General features: G+C 44.7%; 1 protein-coding gene across 5 annotated transcripts in view; it reads right to left on the reverse strand.

Moving 5' to 3' along the window:
• The window catches only part of SERGEF (secretion regulating guanine nucleotide exchange factor), a 223,613-nt gene that overhangs the window by 189,366 nt on the left and 8,482 nt on the right, over positions 1–25,765 (reverse strand). For 4 of the 5 annotated variants that reach the window (XR_014316070.1, XM_082747308.1, XM_082747307.1 and 1 more), the window contains exons 5-8: positions 22,155–22,215; positions 16,778–16,891; positions 13,992–14,054; positions 9,908–10,066 (exon numbers count right to left, since the gene is read on the reverse strand). Coding sequence is in view for 4 of the 5 variants with exons in the window: in XM_082747308.1 (XP_082603434.1) it covers positions 9,908–10,066; positions 13,992–14,054; positions 16,778–16,891; positions 22,155–22,215 (397 nt within the window). In the remaining variant the exon portion in view is untranslated. The remainder of the gene's footprint in view (positions 1–9,907; positions 10,067–13,991; positions 14,055–16,777; positions 16,892–22,154; positions 22,216–25,765) is intronic. The other variant, XM_082747309.1, reaches the window with a different exon arrangement.

Below are 25,765 nucleotides of genomic sequence, written 5' to 3' on the forward strand. Positions count from 1 at the left end.
GACCTACCCATCTGTTGGGTGTGGGGGCTGTGAGATGACCCTTGAGGAAGACCCCATCATGGCGCTGCCTGACGGGAGGGCCCTGGCCCAGAGGAGAGCTGGGAAGACAAGCACGAACAGAAAAGATACCAGGCATTGCACTTACTGCAGGTTCAAGGGTGAAAATCATTAGGACCGGATGCTCAAAGACACCAGGATCAAGGCAGGACACCTAACTGCTGCCCTCTTCCCTTCCCACCTCTGGCTCGCTGGCCCAGGGCCCAGGCCCTTGTCTGCTGTCTCTCCCGGGGAACAGCCAACTAGGGGCCAAAACGATCTCAGTTCTTCTCCTGAGCAAGGAGACAATCAGGTATCAACTCATAGCAAGACCTTAGGTAACCTCTTCCTTCTTTGGGCCTGAGTTCTCCCATCCATAAAAAGAGGGCCTGGATGACCTCTAGGGGTTCTTCCAGCTTTGACCTTGCTAACTCTGATTCTGGAGGCTGGCCCTACTCATCTCACCCCAAGGCCATCTGCTTGCCCACTGCTGCCATCTGGTGGCCCTCTAGGCCCAGCCATACTTGGCTTTGGCCAGGCACCCCAGCAACCCCTTATTCAAATAAGCCGCTTCAAAGCACAAAATCTTGCGTCTGCTTCAGTTGAACACATACCACACTTCCATGGACCACAGATCAATGGGCATTCATTGCCAAACATGAAAACCAAAAAATAATGCCAGACCTTCATCTTTCTAACAGAGACGACACCACTGCAGCTGAGAGATGGACCTCCCTGCCCAAAGACAGGAAGGAACTGCCCAAAGTCGCACAGCTGCCTGGCTCACAGACCAGCCCACAGTTCCACTTTACCACAGTGCTTACGGCTGGTGGGCACTCTGCAAACCAAAAATAAAGTCAGCCCAGGACCACGGAAACAAAGCCTTTTGAAGGTGGCAAACAAACTGTTAGGATTCCTTGCAAACTTCGAGAAAGGGCAAGACAGGACATGGGAACACGTGAGCACTGCTGGCAGAAATGCCCTGGGAATTACAAACTGGAGGTGCCCGGGGAGTCTTTCTCCTAACCTTGGAGGGCATCAGTCATGAGGACACCTGCTGACCTCCCATAAGCCAGCCTCCAAGTCAACACCCAGCGCAGATCCCAGGAGGGCATACCATAGGAGGATGGGGAAGGTGTGCTGGGGGAAGCTCATGTGTCTGAATGTGCTTCTTCTAGCAAACACGAGCTCCTCAGGGTACAGTTAGGTCTTTGCTTCTCTATCTCCAGGCCTCTCAATGGCAGCACAGTAAAGGTGCATCCAGGCAGATCTCTCAGATTCCTGCACAACTGTGGAAACTGTCCACATTTTGTGGACTCAATGGACCATACTCTTGGCTCTGTCTGCAGCCTTCTCCTAAACACTCTAGTTCAGACCCTAAGAAAACATACTGTGTGGCTTTAAATAGGTCACTTGCCTTTTCTGGTCTCTGTTATCTCACATCTGCAACATAATGAGGGTTCTACTAGATGATCCTCAAAGTCCTTTTCATTCTAAAATTCTAGAATTTAAAACCCAATCAGGGCAAATCAGGCTATTTTTTACCTGCAGAGCAGATAAGGGACAGTGGGAAAGGAAAAGCAATCAAACAATGCTTCCCTCTAGTGGTCTAATGCTGTCACTATAGCCTCTCGGGCCCCAAGCCCTACCAACAAACTCCATTCAGTCCCACCTTGAACTTGGAGCAGGAAAAGTCAGCTGGCACCCAGCGCAGAGGAGCAGGAAAGAAAACAAGGACACCAGGAACCAATGAGGCCCTAAGCCAGCACCACAACAGTGGAGAAATTCCATCTTTAGGAGCAAGTATATCTTGGAGCTCAAAGAACTTTTTGTGACCTCCAACTCCTGTCTTCCGATGAGGAAACCAAGGCTCGGGGATGTTCAGAAGGGACTTGTCTGAGGTCACAAAGCTGACTCATGACTAAGCCAAAAATAGATCTCTGCATTCCTGCCTCCTTCTACAGTCTCTTGCCTTTCTTCCATGCGACCTCCCAAATGAAGCCCGTGGAAGCGACGTACCAAGGACACATACCCAGGATGGGAAGTAAAGGGGCTAGTTCCCTGCACGGAGGGCCAAGAAATTTTATTCATTAACCTTAACGTTTATGGGAGATATAATCAGACCACATACTATTCAGCATAAAAGTAAAAAAGAAAATAAAAGCCCCACATAATTCCACCAATCAGAGGTAAAATTCTGGTATGTTTCCTTCTTGTCTTTCCTATTCAAACATCCTTTTAAAAGAAAAGTTGGAAGTTACAGTGCAGTAATTTACTATAATCCATTCTTTTCACTTACTATCTCATGAGCATATTCCTTTCATTAAATATCCTTCTACAACATCCTATTTAATTGCTATATATTTTAACATATGGTTATATAATCTATTTTAACCAATCCCCCTACAATCCCTCTTATATCCATGCATTTGCTGTCACTATAAATTAGGCTGCAATGAATAGCGATATACTTAATCTTCCAATACTTCTGTAATTATTTCTTTAGATCCGTTTTATTTTAATAGAGGGGGGAATTCCAGAGCTGGATTGGTCCCTAGAGATCACTATGTCCACAACCTTCTGTTGGCCAAATGGGAAGAAAGGGACCAGGGAGTTTTGTGTCTTGCCAGAGGACAAAAAGAAAGCAAAAAAACCAAGTCCCAAACTCTCCACTTCTCAAAGGTGACCTTATCAAAGGATTTCACACCCTTCCCTGACCACCATCACCCACGTGGACCTCTCCTTCCCCTGAAACCCTAGAGACTTCAGTGTCTGGGCCAGTCTTCTGACTCTTTGCCACATGCTTTTTTATTCTTCTACTAAATATTTCACTTGCTCATCCAAGTAGTTCCAGATTTTCTATTCCCCTGCATCCTGTAGCACAGTGCTATATACATACAGCATTCTGCAAATCCCATGGGAGGATCGAAGATAACTAAGAACTTCCTTCCTTATTGCTTGGAAGAATCACTGGAAGAAACTGGAGAAAGAGGCTTCTCTGGAGAGCAGAAAAAGTTCGGTTATGAGCTAAAGCATTCTGAGATACACATTTGGAATCAGAGCAGCAGGCTTGACCGGGTTCAAGTTTTGGTTCTACCAGTCTAGTAAACCAGGGCGATGCAGCTGCCCAATTAGGGACTTGTCTGTGACACAAGGATAACACCCGTCTTGCCAGCTTCACAGGAGGAAATGGATACAAAAGCACTTTATAGCGATAAAAGTGGTTTGTGAGAGCTATGACTGCTATGATATGATTACAAACAGACACGTAGTTGCTTCTTGAGTCCTGGAATGGTGGCCTGACCGTTGCTCTTGGGCACCATCTCCTCCTTTCTACTGCACACACAAATCCATTCAGGGATTCTACAGCTATACACTTGAGGTAAGAATCGGTGTTCTCTTGAAACAGAACTTCAAGTACAGAAGAAACTACTCTTCCTCTGGGTCCCTGGGTTGCATTAGTGAAGTCCTCTACATCTCCTCATCGTCTCTGGAGAGGCTGAGACACGGTGGAGAGAGCACTGCACGGAGAGTCTTGACACCTGAGTTCTGTTCCACCTCCTCCACTCACACCCCGTCAGTCCTCAGTTTCCCCATCTCTAAAGTGACAGAGTCCGGCCAGATGAGCTTGCAGTTCTCATCCATTCCTCACATTCTAAGGATGCTCGGATAAAAATGAATGACTTTAGAATAAGCAAAGCTATTCATTTCAAAATAGTCCTTTAGGCTCGCTTTGACTTTCAATCATTGGGTTTTCAGAGTTCTAAAGCACAAACATCATGAATTCCAAAGCATCTGCTTTAAATAGAGCCCATGAGGTCAGAATCTCCCTGAGCTCGGTTGAGGTTTCACGATATTTGGTCCCAAACAAGATAGAGTAATACACACTGTCACCCTAGTCTAAAAAAGGTCCTGGACCCAAAACAAAAAAATCAGCATTAGATATATTTATAAATTCAAAAAAAAAAATAGTGTGAATCAATGCCTGGGTTTGAATTTCACTAATGCTTAGACATCAAATACAATAAAATCTCTCTGGATCGGTGACACTTGAAACAAGAAAGGAGAGTGGCTAAGAGCTGGTCCCTTCCACATGTGCCTGCAATTCCCCACTTTAAAGATACAAAAGAATAAAACATATCTCAACTATAAAAGGATATAACCAGGAACCAAGAGGACTATGACAGGAGGGGAAAAAATTTTACTGAAAAGTAGAACTGGACTTCCGGCTTTAATGCTGCCATAAATCACTCTCTCTCCTCTTTCATTTTTTCAGCTACAAAGTGAGGAAGTCTCTTCTTCCATCTCTGATTCTCCAACTTCCAAGATTCTGGGGCTTTCTTAGGTGACACTGAAGAAACTGAAGAATGTCAAGAACTCTGTATTTGGGCTGACTTTCTCAGTCCAGAGCCATCGTGAGACCACAAGACTAATTCAGGATACTATGTGGCTCAGGGAAAGCTTCCAGCCTGCCAAAAGCAACCAGATTCTAGACACTCTGACCAACCCCATAATAAGGTTGGGACCTTGTGTAAATCATTCCCCTTGAGACTCTAATAAATCACCAGCCACCAGCACTTAGCATTTGTAAACATCGATCTTTCTGCACTCGCCAGGAGACTTCTGAATCAACCTGTTACCTGTCCAGAGACATCCAGTCCCCATGGAGACTTCTGCTGGAAGAAGATATAGGGCATGGGGACTCCAGAGAGCTCCAGAGTTTCCAAGAGCAGGAGACACCAACATGTACTGAACCAACACATGAACCTAGTCCTCATGAATCCTGGAAGCTTTAAGACATCATTTCATTTAATCCTCATGCAAGGTCAGCAATATTCCCCCATTTCCCTAATGAGAAAATAAGCTCACTTATTCATTTGTCCAACATGTACTGAGCACCAATTTCCCATCTGCCAAGTACTTTGCCAAGCACCAGGCATATAATGCTGAGTGAAAGCAATGTAGCTCCTGCCCTTATAAGGCTCCCTGTCTAGTGGGAGGAGAAGCTAGTCAAAGAATCTACAAAAAACAGCACAACGGAGAAGCTGTAGTGCTAGGAGACGGATAAAAGGGAAAAGTGATTAGTCGGGGCATCAAGGGAAGGCCTCCCTGGGAAGCAATGACTAAGCTGAAGTCCGGAAAAAAAAAAAAAAAAAAAAAAGGAGGTAACTAAGTCAAAATGAAGAAGGAATGCAGGGATAAGTGTGCCAAATAGAGGGAACATGAGGTGCAAATGTGGTAGGCAATACATGGCGCAGTCAACGTACTGTGTAAATGCCAGAGTGGACAACAGCTGGACAGGCAAGAGCCAGCACGGTACGAAACAGGGCCAGCATGGCAGGCAGAGGGCAGACCACAAGGGGCCTCATGGGACCATGAAGGAGTACATTTTTATCATAAGAACGTTGGAAGGCCACTGGAATGTGACATGATGGGATTGTAAAGACCTTCCAACTGAGGTATGAAGAACAGATTTTGGGGGGAGGGGTTATTAGGGGGAGTGATTTGGGGACTGAGTGTGGGAAGACAAGGAGGTCAGAGGCCAATGTGGGAATCATGGCGGTGGCAATAAGGGTGGAGAGAGCTGGGGCTGCCCACAGCCACACAGTCAGGACGCCAGCAGAGTGGAGATGTAGAGAGACCTAGGCCTGTCTGACTTCAAAGCTCCTGCTGCTCTGTACCTTGCCATTTATCAGTTCATTCAACAGTTTCATTACTAACCCTCTACTATGTGCCAGGCCTACGCCACGTGTTGGGGACACAGCAATGAACAAAACAGACGCTGCTTCCATGGGGCTGACAGCATAGACATTAAATGAGAACATACACGGATGTACACAATTACAAACTGGGATGTGTACCATGAAGGAGCGATAGTGTGATCAGAGATCTCCGCAGGAAAACTATCTCGAAGGCCACAAAGATCCTCCTAACTGTTGGTGTGAAGAAAAAAGCCGCCACTTGCCAGCCTTCGTGTAAGTGAAAGACTTTAGGAAACTCTCCCTCTCAGAGCTGGACACTGAGCATCTCTGGCCTGCTCATAAGGCCTTGGGGAAAGCCAGATATCTCAAGCTCTGCAGATCCTGTCGACACAAAAGTCCTTCTAGAAGTATCACTCACGCCTTAGTACACTCACATATCCCAACCGCAGGCACCCCTCCGTCACGTGCGGACAGCATTTGACAGTTAGACGGGCTCCTTCACACAGATCCACTCATTTGACCCTTACAGCAGCCCTGTGTAGAATGCAGGCAGGCTGTGACTCCTCCCTGAGAGAGGAGCAAGTTGAGGCCAAGACAGGTCAAGTGACTGGACCAAGGTTGTCAAGCTAGGAAGGCACCCAGATCTGCTCCCAGACCTCACTAAAGCATCTCAGACCAGGAAATCAAGACTCTGGGAGGAGACGGCTGCAGGTCACTGAGCCTGGGTAAAGTCACCCAGGAGTCCCACGAAGTTCCTGAGAACAATGATCAGGGACATTAAGCAGCTTAGGAAAGGTTTCTAGAATGCAGCTCCTCCAGTCTGAGACACAGGTATCCTTGCCAACTTTCCCAGATTAGAACAGGTTCTCTTGGACTCTTTCCAAGTGACTCAGACTAACAGAGAAAAGTATTTTTCCATCGCAAACACTGCAGGCAGGCACCAGACTCCTGAAGGGGGAGGCCAGAGACTGCACCCCGGATTCCCATACAGACAAGCTGTAAAGTTAGCTTGATACTGTGTAAACTGCACTAGCCGAGCACCTACCACTGGGGATGCAGGGCAATCTCGGGCCAAGACTCAGATTTGGGGCTAGTATTTCTTTGTGGTGGGGGGACTGTCCTGTGCAATGCAGAATGTTTAGCAGCATCTGGGGTGTCTACCAACAAAGGGCCAGTAGTGCCCCCCAGTTGTGAGAACCAAATATGTCTACAGGGGCACCTAGGTGGCTCAGTGGGTTAAGCCTCTGCCTTCAGCTCAGGTCATGATCTCAGGGTCCTGGGATAGACCCCCACATCGTGCTCTCTGCTCAGTAGGGAGCCTGCTTCCCCTGCCCTCTCTCTCTGCCTACTTGTGACCTCTGTCAAACAAATAAATAAAATCTTAAAACAAAACGAAACAAATATGTCTCCAGAAATTGCAAACAATCTCAGGGCATAAAATTGCCTGGGGCTGATAGTACTAGCCGAGGACTGTGCAGAAGGGGACAAGCAGAGTCCACTTCTCTTTCTCTGCTCCTAATCCACCCCTTCCCATCCCACCTAACTGGAGAGACAGATAGCCAGAGTACAGAAATCATTCTTTTACTCAATATCACACAATGACTGCCTTCCACAATGAGCCCGAGAGCAGCCTCTGTGCTGATGTGGCCTGCAGGTAAGTCCCAGGAGCAATTTCTCACTGGAGCTTGTAAAAACAACCAGAGCCAAATAACTCCTTGTTCCATTAATGAGCTGCTTCTGACCCTGTGAGCAAATCTTGTTCCCATTAATACGAGCCGCTGAGTCTGACTGAACTGGAAACCCTGGGTATTTCTTCTCAATGACTCTGGGCCAGGGCAAAAGCTTCCACTGCTGCTAGAAGGAGCACAAAAGCGGTGAATCAAGTAGCAGGATACTCCCATTTCCCCAAATTCAGTACAAGAGCCAGGACACTTAGACACCCCAGCTTACAACCATTCTGGACTAAAGAGAAAGGGGAAAGTGACAGAGTACATAAACAAGAGGTCTGAATTAACAAGTTAATTAAACAGCTGAAACATTAGCGAAAAATCTCGCTGTCAAGTGGAGGTGGTGATGGGAAGCTGAGCTCTAGAGCGACTGGGATGACTCAGACAGCGTCAGGGTTGCGGGTTCCAAGCTCGCACACCGAGGGCTGGGCTGTGGCCCAGACATAGAAATCAGTGTTAGTTCTGAGGCTACAAGGCTAAACCCCAAGAAGCTGCATCTTGCATCTCTCGTTCATCAGCTGCCTACGCAGTTTACTGACAGGCTCAACCAAACTCACCGCCATTTGGTAGAAGTGTACCTGACTGTGTGGTAGTTCTTTGCAGACTGACTAACCATGAAACGCTCACCTGGTAGCACCCAACTGCTCACACTCCTGCCCCCTTCTTTACATTGTACTTCGCTCTACTGCTACACAGGTGTGCCGAAAATGGGTAACAGGTCGGTCTCCCCCAGTGAACAGGGGGCTCCCTGACAGCAGGCTCTGTATCTAGTACAAGGTGTAGTACATGAATAGACCCTCACCATTTGTATGATGGATGGATGGATGGATGGATGGATGGACAGATGGATGGATGGATGGATGGCTGTATGGACAGCTGGTACAATCTTCCATGTCGACCTTCTTAGACCCAGGCCTGTCTACGCATTCTAGCGAGGGCACAGCCCAGGTCTTTTCCTCAACACTGATCACATCGCTCAGTAGGGTCCCAATAAGCAAGAACCGATTTGCTTTGAGACAAACTGAAGCCTTCTGTTCATGAACCAGTGAGACCAAGGAAAGAGGTCAGAAATCCTAGCTATCTACGTTGACTCATGTGTATCTGAAGATATTTACTCTCTTCTAACTAGAAAGGGAAGAGACAGAAGCAAACAAGACTAACACGGTACTGTCCATCACAGAGCTCATCATCAGAGGTAAAAGGCAAATATTAACAATTGCGAATACACGACTACTGTGCTCAATGAGTCTCCTTAGGAAGAGTTTTTGTAGATAGTCCCAATCTTCTAGCAGCTGAACCTCCTTGAGGAAGTCATGACTTTCCCCTTTAGAGCACCCTGTGAAGTGGTCAATATGGAAAGTTTATTTTATACCTTTGTTATAAAGGCCTGTGTTCCAAAATGGTCACAAAATCTTTTCAAAGACCAATGAAAAGCCTCATAGATATGAAGACTCTCAAGTGTATGTCTGTGTGTTCCAATGTGTAGTGAGTGGGGCGTGCCTGCCAGGGATAACTGAAGGGAAAAACTACAAAAAGCAGACAGCCCTGCAGTAACTAGCAGTCACTAGGTCGGTACTTGTGAGTCTGGAGATCCAAGTGTAGCTAATAAGTAGGCAAGGGCAGGCAAGGGGACTCCTGAGAACCCCTGAGCTTCAGGGGTCTCTGACATGAGCATAGATCTTAAGAATTACAAATGGCCTGTCTGGGAAACTCTACGTAAGTCAGCAGAAGCACTGGGAAGGCAGGGAAGAAGACAGGCCATAAAAAAACAAACCCAGAGAACAAAATCAGCAATATGAAGACCACAAAAGGAGACAAGCCCTAAGGGAAAGATGAGAAATAAATACTCAAGAAAAGGTAAGGATGTCTGAAGCTGGATGGTGTGGCACCGTAAGGTGACATCTGACAGGATATATCAGATGTCTGAATCAATGTGTGTGGTTTGTTAGGGTTAATGGAAAAGTGAATCAAAATATCACACCAGCTATAATTCAAAATAATGCTCCTGCCTCAATCTTGAAATACGAATCTTTAAGTTTCAGAAGCCTTTAATTTAGACTCAGGTGGAAAGGCAAGGAGAGTCATCTCTTCAGCTAGGACAAGGCAAAAACTCCCCAGCAACCCAGACAAACCTCTGGGTGATGCTTGCTACCATAGTTACTTCTCAAAACCTCAAGGATTTGTAGGGCCAGAAAGAGCCCATCTAACTGAGACTTGCCTCTTTTGGTGTACACCTTTGATCCAGAGAGGAAAAGCTCCATATCTGACGGACTGCAGAACCCGATCCCAGAACCTCCCCATCCCAGTCCATGGAGCATTTCATAGTAAAATCCCACCGGCTTAGTCCTGAGCATTCATAGCTGTGTAGACAGCTATCCTCCTGGGCCCCCCCACCCCACCTCACTGCTCTTACCAACCACGAATTCTCTGCTGCTCTCTCACCTGTCTGAGCAACCAGGTGTGTCCACCCACTCCAGATAGAAGTGACCTTTTCATTCTGAAAACAGTGTGCTTCTATTTTCTGAGGCATAGGAAGAAAAGCAGCCAAGGAAGCCAGTTGCCCATGCTTGTTGCTTCCCCAAACATACAGCTCTCCTGCATCTTAAACAAACAGAAGGGGAACAAAAGAGGTGAAAGAGAATTAGCTCAAAATGACAGTAAATAAGACAAATCTGGGGGGAAAAAATGGTTAAGAGAAGTATTATTCTCATGCTATGACGCTGAATAGGGCAAAGCAAGATACAAAATTCATGTATAGCATATTAACATACAAGACTGCTGTTAATTCTATAAATAGGAAACAAGGCCAAATGTTCTTAGTAGTTTGTCAAGGAATAGGAATGTGTAAGTTTATTTTTTCATTAATTCATTCAACAAATATTCATAGAACATCTACCAAAAGAAAAACATGTTTCTCCATTTTTCAAAAAATATATGTTTACTTTGCCCTTGGTTAGAAAAATATATATTAACTTTTTAAAGTAACGGGTTAAAAGATACATTATTTAAACTTAAACTTTTCAGACCTAAGACTATCTCACAACATGCCCTGTCCAGCAGAAAACACAATGCAGCTACCTCCCATCCGCACACACAAACACTGTAGCTCACTTGAACCTCACAGTGGTCCTGAGGTTTAAGCAGGAATGCCACAGACTGACATTGGGAATTAACAGAAAGAAAGCAAATTCAGAGTCAAGTGACTCTGGCTTCTATTCCTGGACCTGCTAACCAGCTACTGACCTTGGACAAATCACTTTCAAAGCCTTAGTTTCACCAGCTGAAAACCAGAGGGGAGGGCACATGGCCTAGAAGGGCAGACTGTGTAACAGATGACACAGGCCACAAGAGAGACTGGTGGGCCACAGCAGCAAGCCTCAGAGCACATGCTTCTCTAAAATGTATGTACGTTCAAAAACATTTTTAACCGGAAGCCAGACCAAATGATCTGAGAGCTACACAATTCGGCCCATGAACCTATAGTTTGTGACTCCTTAAATGATCTCTAAGATTTTTCCAAACAACCCTAACATTCCACACTTCTACACTGTACTATACAGCACATAGCACACACACATGGCTCCTGAACACTTGAAATATGACCCAACACAAATTTATGTGTTGTCAAATAAAAAAAAGCACAACAGGGGCACCTGGGTGACTCAGTTGGTTAAGCGGCTGCCTTTGGCTCAGGTCATGATCCCGGGGTCCTGGGATCAAGCCCCGCAATGGGCTCCCTGCTCAGCAGAGAGCCTGCTTCTCTCTCTCCCTCTGCCTGCCGCTCTGCTTGTGCTCTCTATCTCTCTGTCAAATAAATAAATAAAATCTTAAAAAAAAAAGAAAAGCACAACAGATTGCAGACTTAGCACAAAACAAACAAACAAACAAAAAAACCCCAAAACAAAGAAACACATATCTCCTTAATAGTCTTCATATTGATTACTCGTTGAAATAATATTGTGGGTATATTGGGTTAAATAAAATATATTACTAAAATTAATTTATCTTTTTACTTTTTGAAATGTGGCTCACATTATATTTCTACTAGAGAGCATTCTTCTAGAAGCTAAAGCAATCAAGGCTTGAAGATTTAAACGACTCTCAAGAGTCGGTTAGCACACGGTTAGCAGAAAGCCAAGTCCTCTGCTTCCAACGGCATTTCATGACCTCCCAAAAAAGCCTTCCAGCATTGTTTGTCATAGGGCAGTCTGGTATAGAGCCAAACAGTATCATTAAGGACATCGGACCAAGATTTGGGGTTCCAGTCCAAGAGCTGCTACTCCGTTGCCCTTCCACACCGACTCTAACGTTTATTTCACATTCTGGGCCTGTTTCATTAGGTCTAAGATGAGGGAATCTAAGTCAACGGAGTCATTCTGTCACTCGGTTGACCTTGCAGGACTGACATTCTGCAGTTCAATGATGTGAATTTGGTGTACTTCATGCCCTGAGAGAGGGCAACCTCCCTGGACTTCAGCGGACTGTAAAAAGTAGGGAGATCCCTTACAAGAGGGCAGAGAAGTCCCTCAGCAAAGTCTCAGCCGTTTAATGGACTGGTTAGCTACCAAGCTGCCACTGACAGCGAGTCCGTGTCTGTAATAAGCCTTCATTTATCTCAGAAAGTCTAAACCTTCTTTTTGCAAAGACAAACTGCCTTCCACATGCAGATCATTACACTGTTGCACCAGCAGGCACAATTACGCTCTGCTGCAATGCCAAAGAGTTATATAACCTACCACGACTCCGGAGAGAAGGTCTAAAGAGCAATGAACAAAATCCGATGGGTAACAGCTTCAACAGGAAGGAGGGATATGAACCTTGACAATTTTTAACTCACTTTTAAAATATAAAAAACCAATTTCCTTTGTGAATATACTTTAAAAATCACTAAACTTTTTGCACTGTAAAGGGGTGAATTTTATAGATGAATTATATCTCAGTAAAACAAAAATTCTACATCTATGTTTTAAAAACACCATAAAAGTGTTCATATATGAAATAATAAATAACTTCACTAACTTTAAGATTTTTGAAGAAAGTGTTAGCAAGCAATGAGAAAATCTCTACGTTTATATAATGCTGGCCATTTCAAACTGATTAGGATAGCGTAGAAATATCTCTATTAGGAAAGGGTCGAAACATCTTTTATGATACTCTTAGTCTCAGAAAAGAATGCCTTCCTCAACCGTCACTGACCGTGGGGCACAGACTAGTCACTTCTCACCCTGGGGCCTCTGGCCCTTCCTCTACAAAAGGAGAGAGGGGGCCAAATGCCCAAGGGCCATTCACTTCAACTCAACCCTTTTAATATATATGTAAGTCTATCTAATATGAAACATAGGCTAAAAGTAGGCATTTCTTTTATTGGCTGGTTGTCTGAATTTGTTAAATAACAAATTATTGGTAGTTCAGAATTTGCAATGTATTTAAACTCTCACATCATGGCTTTGTAATTTGGAAACAGTAGCAGCTTCTCAGTTGGACTATATTACACATTTGAAGTTGAAGAATGCACATCACCATTAACTATCTGTGATGTGTACCTATGTACACATACACCCTAATTTCCACATAAAACACTCAAATTACTATGTATGAAAGTCATTCCCCTTTGCTCAAAAAAGGTCCTGCCTTCAGCTCTGGCCTTACCAAAATCAATCTCTCAGAGCTCTCGTCTCAGTCTACCGGTAGGGATCAGGGCACTCTTGGCTTTGAAAGAGAACCTTTGGAAGAGAGAACCTTCACTTCCAAGAAGGTGCTGCTTTGTATATGGAAAGTCTGTACTGTATTGGCGGGGTGTGTGGAATGATGGAAGGATGCATAACCAAGAAGAGGGGTACAGTGTGTGAGAGAAAAAGATTAGGCAGAGAGGTAGAGGGATCAAAGAGATGGAACAGATTGCAGAAATGCATAAAATACAAAATAGATTAGAGAAATATGTGCAAACTTATTTTAGAAGAAATACAGACACAGAGATTAGATAGGAAGATGTGAAGATGAAAGGTAAATAAAAATAAACAGATAAAGAGAAGATGAATACAGACAGAGCAGAGAGGCAGATAAATGCACTGGAAGACAGAGGTGGATGGAACAGGTTAGTCGGAGAGCAAACATCTAAAGGGAACAGTCAACCATATTAGACACCAAATGGCTTCAGGGGATACGACAACAATGGGCTCTAATGCCTACGCGCTGGTTGTGTGACTTGGCAATCACAACCACCCTGAGAAGAGGATATTCTTGTCCCTACCATACAGCTGAGAGGAAAGGAAGCGAGCCTGTGTTTCCTTCCTGTGGACGCCTTACCTGTATTTTCACTTTTACTTCTCAAAACTGCCCACAGAGAATTCGGTAGAGAAGGCAATGGTCTTGGAAGGTAAAGCGACTTCCTAAATCAGACTAGGGAAGGCAGCCAAATTCTGACTCCATATCTAAGCTCCTCCCTCTCTTTCCCAACATCCACCAGGCGAGGTGGAAACGTGCTGAACTCCAAACAGCGTGTTAGACTCGAAGAGTGGGTCCCTACCTGTCAGCGAGGCTGAGTGATCCGAACCAGCAAGAACACAGGTTACTTTAGAATTCTCCAGGCCTACAAAAAAAAACAAAAAACAAAAAAATGTTTGAAAGCACATTTATAACAGAACAAATTGGTCAGAGAAGGGGCTCAGACAGTACCAAGGGCCTGAAAGAAACTTGAGGCAGAGACGGCAGGTCTGAGTCGGTGGCTCTGGCCAAGAAGATGGGTAACGTGGTGGGAACACTGTTTCCATACCGAGAGATTGAACAAGTAAGTAAATACACTGAAAATGAAGGAGCCCGATTTCCAGCAGAGAGGAGAGGAAAGGTACAGAACAAAGAGATGGAAGGCTAAAATCGCCCATGTCATAGTGGACTGTAATTGCAGAAATGACCAAAAGCTCATGGTTTCGAGACAAACAGACATGGGTGTACATAAGTGTAAATATATGTGTGCACACATCTATCTCCTAGTTCTGTCCATGCGAGGGCCTAGAAGCAAAAACATCTCACCCATTCAGCTGCCGTCTCATACGTGAGCAGGCAAACTCAGGACTCTAAAGAACGTAAAGATAGAACTAAGAATCTGAACCGGCCTTCCCCAAATCTAGCACTTTTCCTCTCTTAATTACACTGCCTTCACTAACCGGTTATAATCTCAATCAGCTCTTCCAGAAACCGTGGTCCCTGGGTCTAGCGTGCGGAGACAGGCACTCTTATTCCGTAACTCTTATCTGACACTTCTGTCTAATTAACTAGTATCTTAGTAAAATGCCCCTCACCCCTTTAAGGACCTGTGGAATGAGAAAGGGACAAAGCAGATGTTTCTAGCACATTCACCAGAGAGGGAGCACAGGGCTTCGTGACCTGGCAAGGAGAGGATGTCCAGGGCCGCAGCTCCAGAATCAGCGGTGAGGAGGTAACGATGGGTGAACAAAAAGGGGAAAGAGAGAGTGGGAACCTCATTATCTATTCAAGGTCTCATCTGGAAACTCCACCAATCACTCAAAATTTAAGCTGCGTCCCCAAAGAGACCCAAACAGATCGTTTAAGTCAAACCAAAGCATTTGTGATTTCTTCCTATGCTGAAATGGACAGTTCCTACCCTTAAGAAGCTCAGTCTTTGGCATGTGGGAAAACATGTAAGCAATTCCTAACAACGCAGTACGTTGTGCCCTCCACACACATGGGGAAAATGTAATGGAGTTATAAAAGAGAAGACTCTTCGCTGAGAAAGCTGTATCTGAGTTAGGACTTGAAAAATTATCAGGAGAGACTAAAGATTACCAGAAGGAATGGGAAGGAAGACATTTCAGGCAGGGCTGATAACTTGCCCACAGACACAGAGGAACAAGAAAGCAGGATATGCTCAGGGAGCAGTGAATACCTAGATGAGGCAGGAAAAAAGTGTTTGGGAAGTATGAGTTTATGAATGTGTTCAAGGTCATGTGCAGTGGACTGCCTATCCAGCATCCAATACCTGATTCTGCTTCACCACCAGTCCCCTCCCCAATTCTATCCCTGGCTTCAGGGTGCCATCCTCACCCCAGCTGAATGGGAGAGCCTCCAGGACTTAGGAAAATCAGAACCATCCCAACACCTGTGCAGCAGTCCCACTGAGGCGTTCCCTTCCCTTCTTTCCCAGCTTCCTATCCCACCTGCAAAAATTCCTCCTTTGTTCTCACCTGGAGAGAGCAGAGGTTTACTATGTGGGTTCTTCCTACAGCCAACCCTCAGGAGACTGGGGCACACAGTAAGAGAACAGGAGAGGAAGAGAAGAAAAAGAGGAGATGCAGACACGGTATTATACAGAGAGAGAGACGGGGGCCCACAGTGAGTGTGTAGAGCAGAGGGAGAGGCGGGTAGGGACAGGAGCTAAAAGAGACTAAGCCCCAGAGTGAAAAGCAGAAAAGAGAAGTGCCTGGATGGCTCGTTCGGTTAAGCGGCTGCCTTCAGCTCAGGTCATGATCCCAGGGTCCTGGGATCGAGCCCCAGTCAGGCTCCCTGCTCAGTGGAGAGCCTGCATCTCCCTCTCTCTTGCTCTGCCTACTTGTGCTCTCTATCTCTCTGTCAAATAAATAAATAAATAAATAAATCTTTTTTTAAAAGGTGGGGGGAGCAGAAGAGAAAGCCCTCCAGGCTAAATGACCAACAAAGACAGACCAGACCCATGGGCAGAATGATCACTACCCATTCCTTATGTACCCATGTAAAGAGACTTCCCTACAGAACACTCTAGGCCCCTCAGTCTATATCCTTGCTCATTCCTGCTCTCCTTTTGGGAGAAGGACCTGGGCTTGTAAGGTGCAGTCCTTCCAGGTTCTCCCTTTGGGATGTGCCTGCCCGCAGAGGGGGTGCCCCATCGTGTGCTCCCAGCCATGAGGGAGCTTAGCTGAGCTGACCCTATGCAGCAGCTACCGTGCCTGCTGAGTAAATCCAACCTGGGATTCAGAATCTAGAGGCTCACTGTCGCTACACATTATCTCCAAACACCTAAGTCACATCTCCCAACCTAACTTTTAACAGTTCCAGAGCTACCATTCTCACCTCCACTTACCTGACCTGCATCTATCTCTCAATGGCCTCCCCCTTTGGCAGCGAGGAGAGGTCCTTTTACTGGGTCCACAAAAATTCTAACAAGACTAACACACCGACTAACACAGAGACTGAAGACAGAGGAACTAAGAAAACAGCAAAAGCAGTACAAAGAGTAAACTCCATTTACCCATTTTCTGCATGCGTGTCACTATTTCTTGATAAAGAATAAATATAGGACTCAAGAAATAAGGGCCTTACCTGTCACTCTGCTGGGTTCCCTTGCTGTCAAAAATGGTGGGAGAGTCTGCCCAGGGCACAGCCGCCGTCCAGATGATGCCAAACCAGTCCCCCACTGGAACACGATGCCATTTGCTTCCCAATGGAGCAGAAGAGGAAAATGAGAAAATGTTTACTAGGATTAAGACCCGATTGCTCTTGGGTCGCCTGGGTGGCTCAGTGGGCTAAAGCCTCTGCCTTCAGCTCAGGTCATGATCCCAGGGTCCTGGGATCGAGCCCCGCGTTGGGCTCTCTGCTCAGCAGGGAGCCTGCTTCCCCCCTCTCTCTCTGCCTGCCTCTCTGCCTACTTGTGATCTCTCTCTCTGTGTCTACTTAATTAATTAATTAATTAATTAAGAAAAAAAAAAAAAAAAGACCGGATCCCTCTTGGAGCCCCATGCTGTGGGGGATTCTTAATGCGTTCTCAGTTAACACACCTGCTATGGAGAAGCATAGTGCTTCCAGGGGCCCTATGACTTGGTTACCACCAAACCAATCACAAGCCCAATCATCAGGGCAATCTAAGACCATCAAAGAAAATTCCCACATATTAAAACTCCTTCCAAAAAGTTCTAGGACACTCTTCCATAGTCAAATTACTGAAATGACCCTTGTTCATGACTAACCTGGAAGGACAACTCAAACTCCAGACCCAGCAGGAAAGAACCTTGAGGATTATCAAATCCACTGCTCATATTTAGTAGACAAGCAAACTGAGGGCTTGAAGACACGATGCGCTCTGCCCAAGGTCATACAGGGAGCTAATGGCAGAGAAAATACAAGGACTCAGCTCTCCTAACATTGAATGAGTGTCTTTTCTACTATACCAAGATAAATGCATTGATTCCTATTTACCAAAGAAATACATACTTATGATTGCAAGATAGTTTAATAGCTACTCCTTTAAGGGAATGGACTTTTATTTCCCTATCCACTGAATCTAGGTCATGTGCCCATGTTCTGAACATCACACAAATGCATAGGTGACACTTCATATATTTAATCTACTGTCACTCCTCTGGAAGAATGCTGTAACCCACAGTCCTTTAGACTGTACACAGACCAGCCCACTTTGTGAAATATAAGTGATGATGATTAGCAAAACACAGTGCTGAAATAAAACATAACTTACCATCTCTTCCACAAATAAATTGCAAGGGGGAGAAAAGGGGAGGAAATAAAATGTATAGATTAAAAGAATCTTGTGATATCTGATATGGGATTAATATTCCAAATATATAGAGAACTCCTAAAACTCAACAACTCAAAAAAAAAAAAAAACTGATTCAAAACTGAACAAAAAGGACTTGAAGAGACATTTCTCTAAAGAAAACACACAGATGGCCAAAAAGCACATGTGAAAGAGGCTCAACGTCACTAATTATTAGAAAAATGCAAAACAAAACTGCAATGAGCTTCCACTTCACACTCATTAGGATGACTACTACTAAAAAAAGAAAAAAAAAAACAGAAAATAACAAATGTTGGTAAGGATGCAGTTATCTGGAACCCTTATGCACTACCGGCGGAAATGTAAATGGTATGGCCATCGTGGAAAACAGCAGGGTAGTTCCTCAAAAAGTGAAAAATAGAGTTACTACACTATCCAACAACTCTGCTTCTGGGTGTGTATCCTACAGAACTGAAAGCAAGACCTGGGAGTGCCATTTGTATACCCATGCTCATGATAGCCTTTTCCAATAGCTGACACAAGAAGGCAATCCAAGGGTGCATCAGTGGGTGAACAGATATGCAAAATGTGGTCTTTCCACACAATGGAATAGTCATCAGCCTTAAACAGGGACCACACTACAACATGGACAGACCTTGAGAACACTATGCTAAGTGAAATAAGCCACAAAAGGACAAATACTGTACAGTTCCACTCACAGGAGGTACTGGTGTGACTGGTCAAAATCAGAGTCAAAAAGTAGAATAGTAGTCGCCCAGGGCTGGGGGCGGGGGCAGTTATTATTGTCTGTGGTTCCAGGAGATGAAAAGAGTTCCAGAGATGGAAGGTGGTAATCGTTGCACAACAACATGAATGTACTGTATACTTAAAAATGGTTAGGATGGGGCACCTGGGTGGCTCAGTGGGTTATGCCTCTGCCTTCAGCTCAGGTCATGATCTCAGGGTCCTGAGATAGAGTCCCACATCAGTCTCCTTGCTCAGCAGGGAGCTGCTTCCCCCTCTCTCTCTGCCTGCCACTCTGCCTACTTGTGATCTCTCTCTGTCAAATAAATAAATAAAATATTTTTTTAAAAAAAAAGTTAGGATGGTAAATTTCATCGTGTGCATTTTATCACAATTAAAAAATTACAAGGAATTGGGGCGCCTGGGTGGCTCAGTGGGTTAAAGCTTCTGCCTTCGGCTCAGGTCATGATCCCAGGGTCCTGGGATCGAGCCCCGCATCCAGCTCTCTGCTCAGCAGGGAGCCTGCTTCCTCCTATCTCTCTCCGTCTGCCTCTCTGCCTACTCTGTCTGTCAAATAAATAAATAAAACCTTTAAAAAAAAATAAAAAATAAAAATAAAAAAATTACAAGGAATAAATAAATATTTTTAAAAGAAGAGACACAATATTCATATCCACCACTTGCAACACAGACATCATTCAGATCCTGACTCAAACAAACAATTAAAAATATTTTGGGGTGGGCGCCTGGGTGGCTCAGTGGGTTAAGCCGCTGCCTTCGGCTCAGGTCATGATCTAAGGGTCTTGGGATCGAGTCCCGCATCGGGCTCTCTGCTCAGCAGGGAGCCTGCTTCCCTCTCTCTCTCTCTGCCTGCATCTCCATCTACTTGTGATTTCTCTCTGTCAAATAAATAAATAAAATCTTTAAAAAAAAATATTTTGGGGATAGCTAAGAAAATTTAAACCCTGAATACTTGATGATCGAATTGCAGATTTATTGTTAGTTTTTCGTAGGTATGATGATGGTGTTCTGCTAACGGTTTCAGAAAGAGTCCTTATCTTTTAGAGATGCCTGCAGAATTATCTACAGATTAAATGGGAGAGGGGAGGACTTACAATTAAGTCCATCAAATACGTAATGGAAATCGTGCAGCTTTGTAACTAGACAGAAATGTATACATAAGACTAGCAATTACAAAAAGTTGATAGGAAAGGGGGAATTAAACCAAAAATAGGCAACCTTCCAGTCCTGCTAATTTCTAAAAGGAGAAACAGCTTATAAAAATGTAATCACTATCATAGAACTCAGCAATCACTCTCCTGGGCATTTATCCCAGAGAAATGAGAAGTTATGTTCACATAAAAACTTGTCCATAAATGTTTATAGCTTTATTTTTTTTTTAATTTTTCATTTAAGATTTTATTTATTTATTTGTCAGAGAGAGAGAGAGAGTGCGAGAACGAGCACAGGCAGAGTGGCAGGCAGAGACAGAGAGAGAAGCAGGCTCTCTGCTGAGCAAGGAGCCTGATGTGGGACTCAATCCCAGGACGCTGGGATCATGACCTGAGCTGAAGGCAGCGGCTTAACCAACTGAGCCACCCAGGCGTCCCTATAGCTTTATTCTTAATAGTCAAAACCTGGAAACAACGACATGTCCCTCAATGGGTGACTAGTTAAACAAACTGCATTGCTGTGGGCTGAACTGTGCCCCCCAAAATTCCTATGTTGAGGCCTTGAACTCCAGGTGACTGGAGAGAGGCCTGTAAGGAGCTAATAAAGGTTAAATGGGTTGTAAGAGTGAGGCGCTCATCTGACAGAACTGGTGTCCTTATAAAAAGAAGAGGGGTGCCTGGGTGAGTAAGTGGGTTAAGCCTCTGCCTTTGGCTCGGGTCATGATCTCAAGGCCCTGGGATCAAGCCCCACATTGGGCTCTCTGCTCAGCAGGAAGCCTGCTTCCCCCAACTCTGCCTGCCTCTCTGCCTACTTGTGATCTCTGTCAAATAAACAAATAAAATCTTTAAAAAAAAGAAAAAAAGAGACACCAGATGTCTCCCCCTCTCCATGAGTGCACAGAGCAAAGGCCCTATAAGGACACAGCAAGAAGGCAGCCAGCTATACAGTCAGGAAGAGAGGTCTCACCAGAGAGCAACCCTCCTAGCATCTTGATCTGGGGCTGCTAGCTTCTGTAACCGTAAGAAAATTGTTTAAGCCACCCATCTATGATATCTCATTGTGGTGGCCTGAGATGACTAATTCAGTGGTACATCTATACTGAGGAATACTACTACCCAGCAATAAATAGGAACCAATTACTGACACACACACTTTGAATGACTCTCCAGGGAATCCTGCTGAGCAAAAACAGTCAACCCCAAAAGGCTACATACTGTATGATACCATCGTACCATACTGTACGATTCCATTATGTAACGTCTTGAAATGATATTACTGTTGGAGAACAGAAGGAGCGATGACGGGGTGGGGGGTCAGTGGGAAGTGAATGTATAAAAGGTATAGACAAGGGTGTGTAAAAGTGGGTGCAAGGAAAGGACCACAGGCCGGTGGTTATGGCGCTGGAACTGTTTGTACCTGGACGGTAGTGAGACCAGCTGTACTGAACTACACTTTCATAAAACATCACCGTGGGGAGAAGCTGAGAAGAGAGTGAGTGAGATCTATTTCAATTCTTGCAACTGCATGTGAATCTGCAATTATCTCAAAATTTATTTCTTACAGGAGCAACGTCTAGCCCCAGGCGAGCATCTGTACCAAGCTGCACCAGACCCTTCCTCGCCCCCTCCAGCCTCCCCTGGCCATGACCGGGAGCAGAGAAACGACCCAGGGAGAGAAGAAAGGCTCACTGCTCTTCTGCAGGCCACCACCTCTCTCCACTTGCCACTGTCACCCTCACGCACACTGTCAGCCCAAGGTCCATCACCACCCATTCACTGGACAGGAGGCAAGTTCAGTGGAAGCTTTGACATTAATAAACATTAAAACCCGCTAGGAACGCAGTGCAATTCACAGCAAAGACTGTGGGCTTTGGAAACGAAATCATTCCAAACTCTGTTCCCAGCTCAACTTCGGACCATCTTATCCCCTGTGTAACCTTAGAAAAGCCCTCGAGTCTCTCTGGGCCTCAGTGTCTTCACATGTAAAAATGGAACTCGCACCATGGCGAGGTTGTAAGGGTTAAATAAGGTATGGATTAAATCAAGAGAATCTAGCACTGTGCCTAGAACATAAAATAAGGAGATAGGAAATTCACTGCCTTCCTCCCAACCTGCTAAATGTTTCCCACATGACTTTGGTCTTACGTCCCCTCCTTTTAATCAGAAATACAACACAGCAGGACACCCTGAATTACTCCTTAAAGTTTATTTCCTCTAAAGCTCTGTTTCTCCTTATTATGAACCTATTTTGAAAATAAAGCAAAATGATCACCTGTAGCAGCTAAAGCATGCCTCAGTCCAGCAGCAATGCAAACAACCTTCTCTCTCAGGAGCTGTTGAAAGAAGGAAAGAAGGAAAAGGACTGAGATCTTAGAATCACTCATCTGCAAAATGTTACATACTTATGCCCTGATACAATGCAGCACGGCCCTCATTACATGTCTGACTGGTTTAGAGTCCCCAACCTCCAACATTCCCATTCCTAAACCCCTCTATTGTATCCCTAATGCATCTTTTAAAGATCATCTTTTAAAAATAAACGTATCACAACATGTCTCTGAGCTGCAAGGGACCTTCAAGGTCATCCAGTCCAGGGGTTGGCAAATGTCTTCTCTAAAGACCAGAGAGTAACTATTTTAGACTCTGCAGGCCATACGGTTTGTGTCATAGTCTTTGCTCTGCCGTAATAACATAAAAGCAGCCACAGATAATACATGAATGAAGGGGCATGGCTGTGTTCCAACAAAATTTCGTTTACCAATGGTTCTAGCTGGATGACTTCTGATCTAGTCCAAGCCCCATCCAATGCCAGAACCCCTCCACTAACACCCCAGGAAATCATCATCCTACCCCTGCCAGCCAGCTGCTTCCAGTGACATGGGCTTTCCAATCCCAGGTGCCTGTTCTGTGTTTCCACCATTCCATTTACCTCCTTGGCTGCCTCTGACCTCTCACAATGCTCTCCAAATACGTGAAGACCATTGTCATGTCCTCTCTAAGATGTCTTGTAGTGGCCTTAAAACCAAGTCCTCAAATTCCTTGAAACCCATCCCTTCAAGCTGTGGAGCCTAATTCCCCTCTGGCTGAATGTGGGCTGGACTTGGGAGACTTGGTGATTTGTCTCTAGTGACCAGGATAAAGAAGTGTGAGCGGCCTAGAGACAAGGTGATAAAAGGCACTGAGGCTTCCTGCTTGGCCTCACTCTCAAATCTCTCTTGGGGGAAGTCAGATGCCATGACTGCACAATCCCATAGAGAGGCCCATGTGACAAGAAACTAAAGCCAACTGCCAGGTGAGAGAGCATGGTGGTGGAACTACCAGTCCAGCCCAAAGCAGACAGTGTGCAATCCTAGCTAACATCTTGACCATGACTTCATGAGACCAACTAAGCTGTTCCCAGATCCTTGACCCTCAGAAACTGAGACAATAAATGCTTGTTGTTTGAAGTTGCTAATTGTTTTTTTTTTTTAAGAGAGAGAGAGGGAGAGCATGCGCTCTTCACTCCACACTCCACACTACCCCTTGTGGCCCCTCCCTGACACACTGTTCTGACCTTCTGCCATTCACTACCTCCCCAATAATCCCCTCCCCACTGACACTTCTACCATTTCTTTATATTCCAATCATACTAAACTGCCAAACCCTGATATTTTATCCTTCTACACCTTTGCTCACAGTTCCTTCTGTCTGGTCGATTCTTTTATAGCTACTCTGTGCATCTTATCTCAAGACATGTAAACTTCAACTCAACTTTCAAGATTCAGCATAACCTGTTCTCACTCCACCTCCCCCTAAAAAGAGTTAAACAGTCCCTCCTTTGAGGCTATACCTACATCCACCACAGTTTTAACATGGCAACCCATTTAGATGTTTCTAGATCAAACATGTACCACTGAACTCCAAAACCCTTAAATGCTAAGATTGGATCATGCTCACCTTTGTCCCCATGGCCTAAACACAGAGGCTATACACAACAGTTGCTATTAAATAAATGAATTTCTCTTATATTTCACTTTGGCACATTCCTCCTCTATCCGAAAGGAAACAGCCTGACAAATGTTTTCACCTCCTGATTCTGTCATCCAACATATTTTAACCATTGTTGCCTTCTGTCTTCTTTAACCATGTGACCTAAGCTAAATTAATTATAACTTATGTAGGTTCTTCAAAAGCCATTTATTTGTAATTTGCAACTTAACAATTCCTATGATAGGGACCATAGAGTCTAGATTTCTGTGCATACCACGTGCTACAGACTGAATGTTTGTTTTCCCCTGAAATGCATACACTGAAACCTGCTACCCAATGTTACAGTATTTGGTGATTAGGTCATGCGAATGGAGTCCTCATGAAGGGGATTAGTGCCCTTATAAAAGAGGACCCGGGGCGCCTGGGTGGCTCAGTGGGTTAAAGCCTCTGCATTCAGCTCAGGTCATGATCCCAGGGTCCCGGGATCAAGCCTCACATCGGGCTCTCCACTCATTGGGGAGCCTGCTTCTCCCTCTTCCTCTGCCTGCGTCTCTGCCTACTTATGATCTCTGTCTGTAAAATAAATAAATAAAATCTTCAAAAAAAAAAAAGAAGCCCCAGAGAGCAACTCTGTCTAGCAAAATGAGTGTCTATGTACAAGGAAGCAGGTCCTCCCCAGACACCAATTCTACTGATGCCTTGATCTTGGACTTCCCACCTGCCAGAAATGTGAAAAATGTTTGCTGTTGAAGCCACCCAGTCTTCAGAATTTTTGTGACAGCAGCCTCAACACTCTAAAACTCTGTGGCGATCATGACCCCAAATAATGTCCCACAGACCAGCAATCGTAATTCAGCAACATGACCACGCTCTCTCCAGTGAAAACAGATCGTCCACTCTGAGTCAGAGTTTAAGGAAATTAGCTAAATGTGAGCAGCTGAGGTGGTGAAACGGATTTTAGATCCCAGTATATTTCTTCTAAAATTCCACAGGCTTGGGACACCTGGGTGGCTCAGTCAGTTGAGCAACCGACTCATGGTTTCAGATCAGGTCAAGATCTCCGAGTTGTGGAATCGAGCTCTGCTGAGCTCGGAGCCTGCTTCTCTCCCTTCCTCACTACCCCTCCCCCTAAACATGGGTTCTCTGTCTCTGTGTGTGTGTCTCTCTCTCAAATAAAGAAATCATTAAAAAAATTAAAATAAAATAAAATTCCACAGTCCTATTGTGACCACTTGCATACAAACTTCATAAAGATGTATAAGTTTTAAGTATGATGCAGTGGAAAGAGCTCTGAACTAGGGCCATGAGTCCTGTCTAGGACCTGTGCTACCCAGGAGGAAGCCACTAGCTACACGCAGCTACCAAGCAACCGAAATGTGACTAGACGTGAGTAGGCTGAACTGAGACACACTCTGGAACAAAATGACTTCAATACGAAACAGAGACCACTAAGTATCTCATTAGGAAATGTTAACATTAGTGACACATATGAAATGATAGTTGGAATAAATTGGGTTAAATTAAAAGTTATTAAAATTAATTTCACCTACACACCACAATATGAGTGAAACTTAAAAACATCATGGACATGAGAGAAGCCAGACACAAAAAGCCACATATTATGATTCCATTTATGTGAAATGCCCAGAATAGGCAGATTCACAGAGAAGCTGAGTGGTGGCCAGGGGTTGGGGGAGGGCAGAAGGTGAAGTAACTGCCATCGGGTACACAGTTTCTTTCCTGGTGATGAGAATGTTCTGAAATTAGATAATGCTGATGACTGCATGTCTCTGTGATCTCTTAAAAACCACTAAATTATACATTTTTAAAGGGTAAATTCCATGGCATGTGAATTACATCTCAATAAATCTATTATTTTAAAAATTATTTTCACACTCTTCTTTTTAGTTTTAA

This window comes from Mustela nivalis, assembly GCF_964662115.1.
Source record: "Mustela nivalis genome assembly, chromosome: 9".
NCBI classification, from domain to species: domain Eukaryota; kingdom Metazoa; phylum Chordata; class Mammalia; order Carnivora; family Mustelidae; genus Mustela; species Mustela nivalis.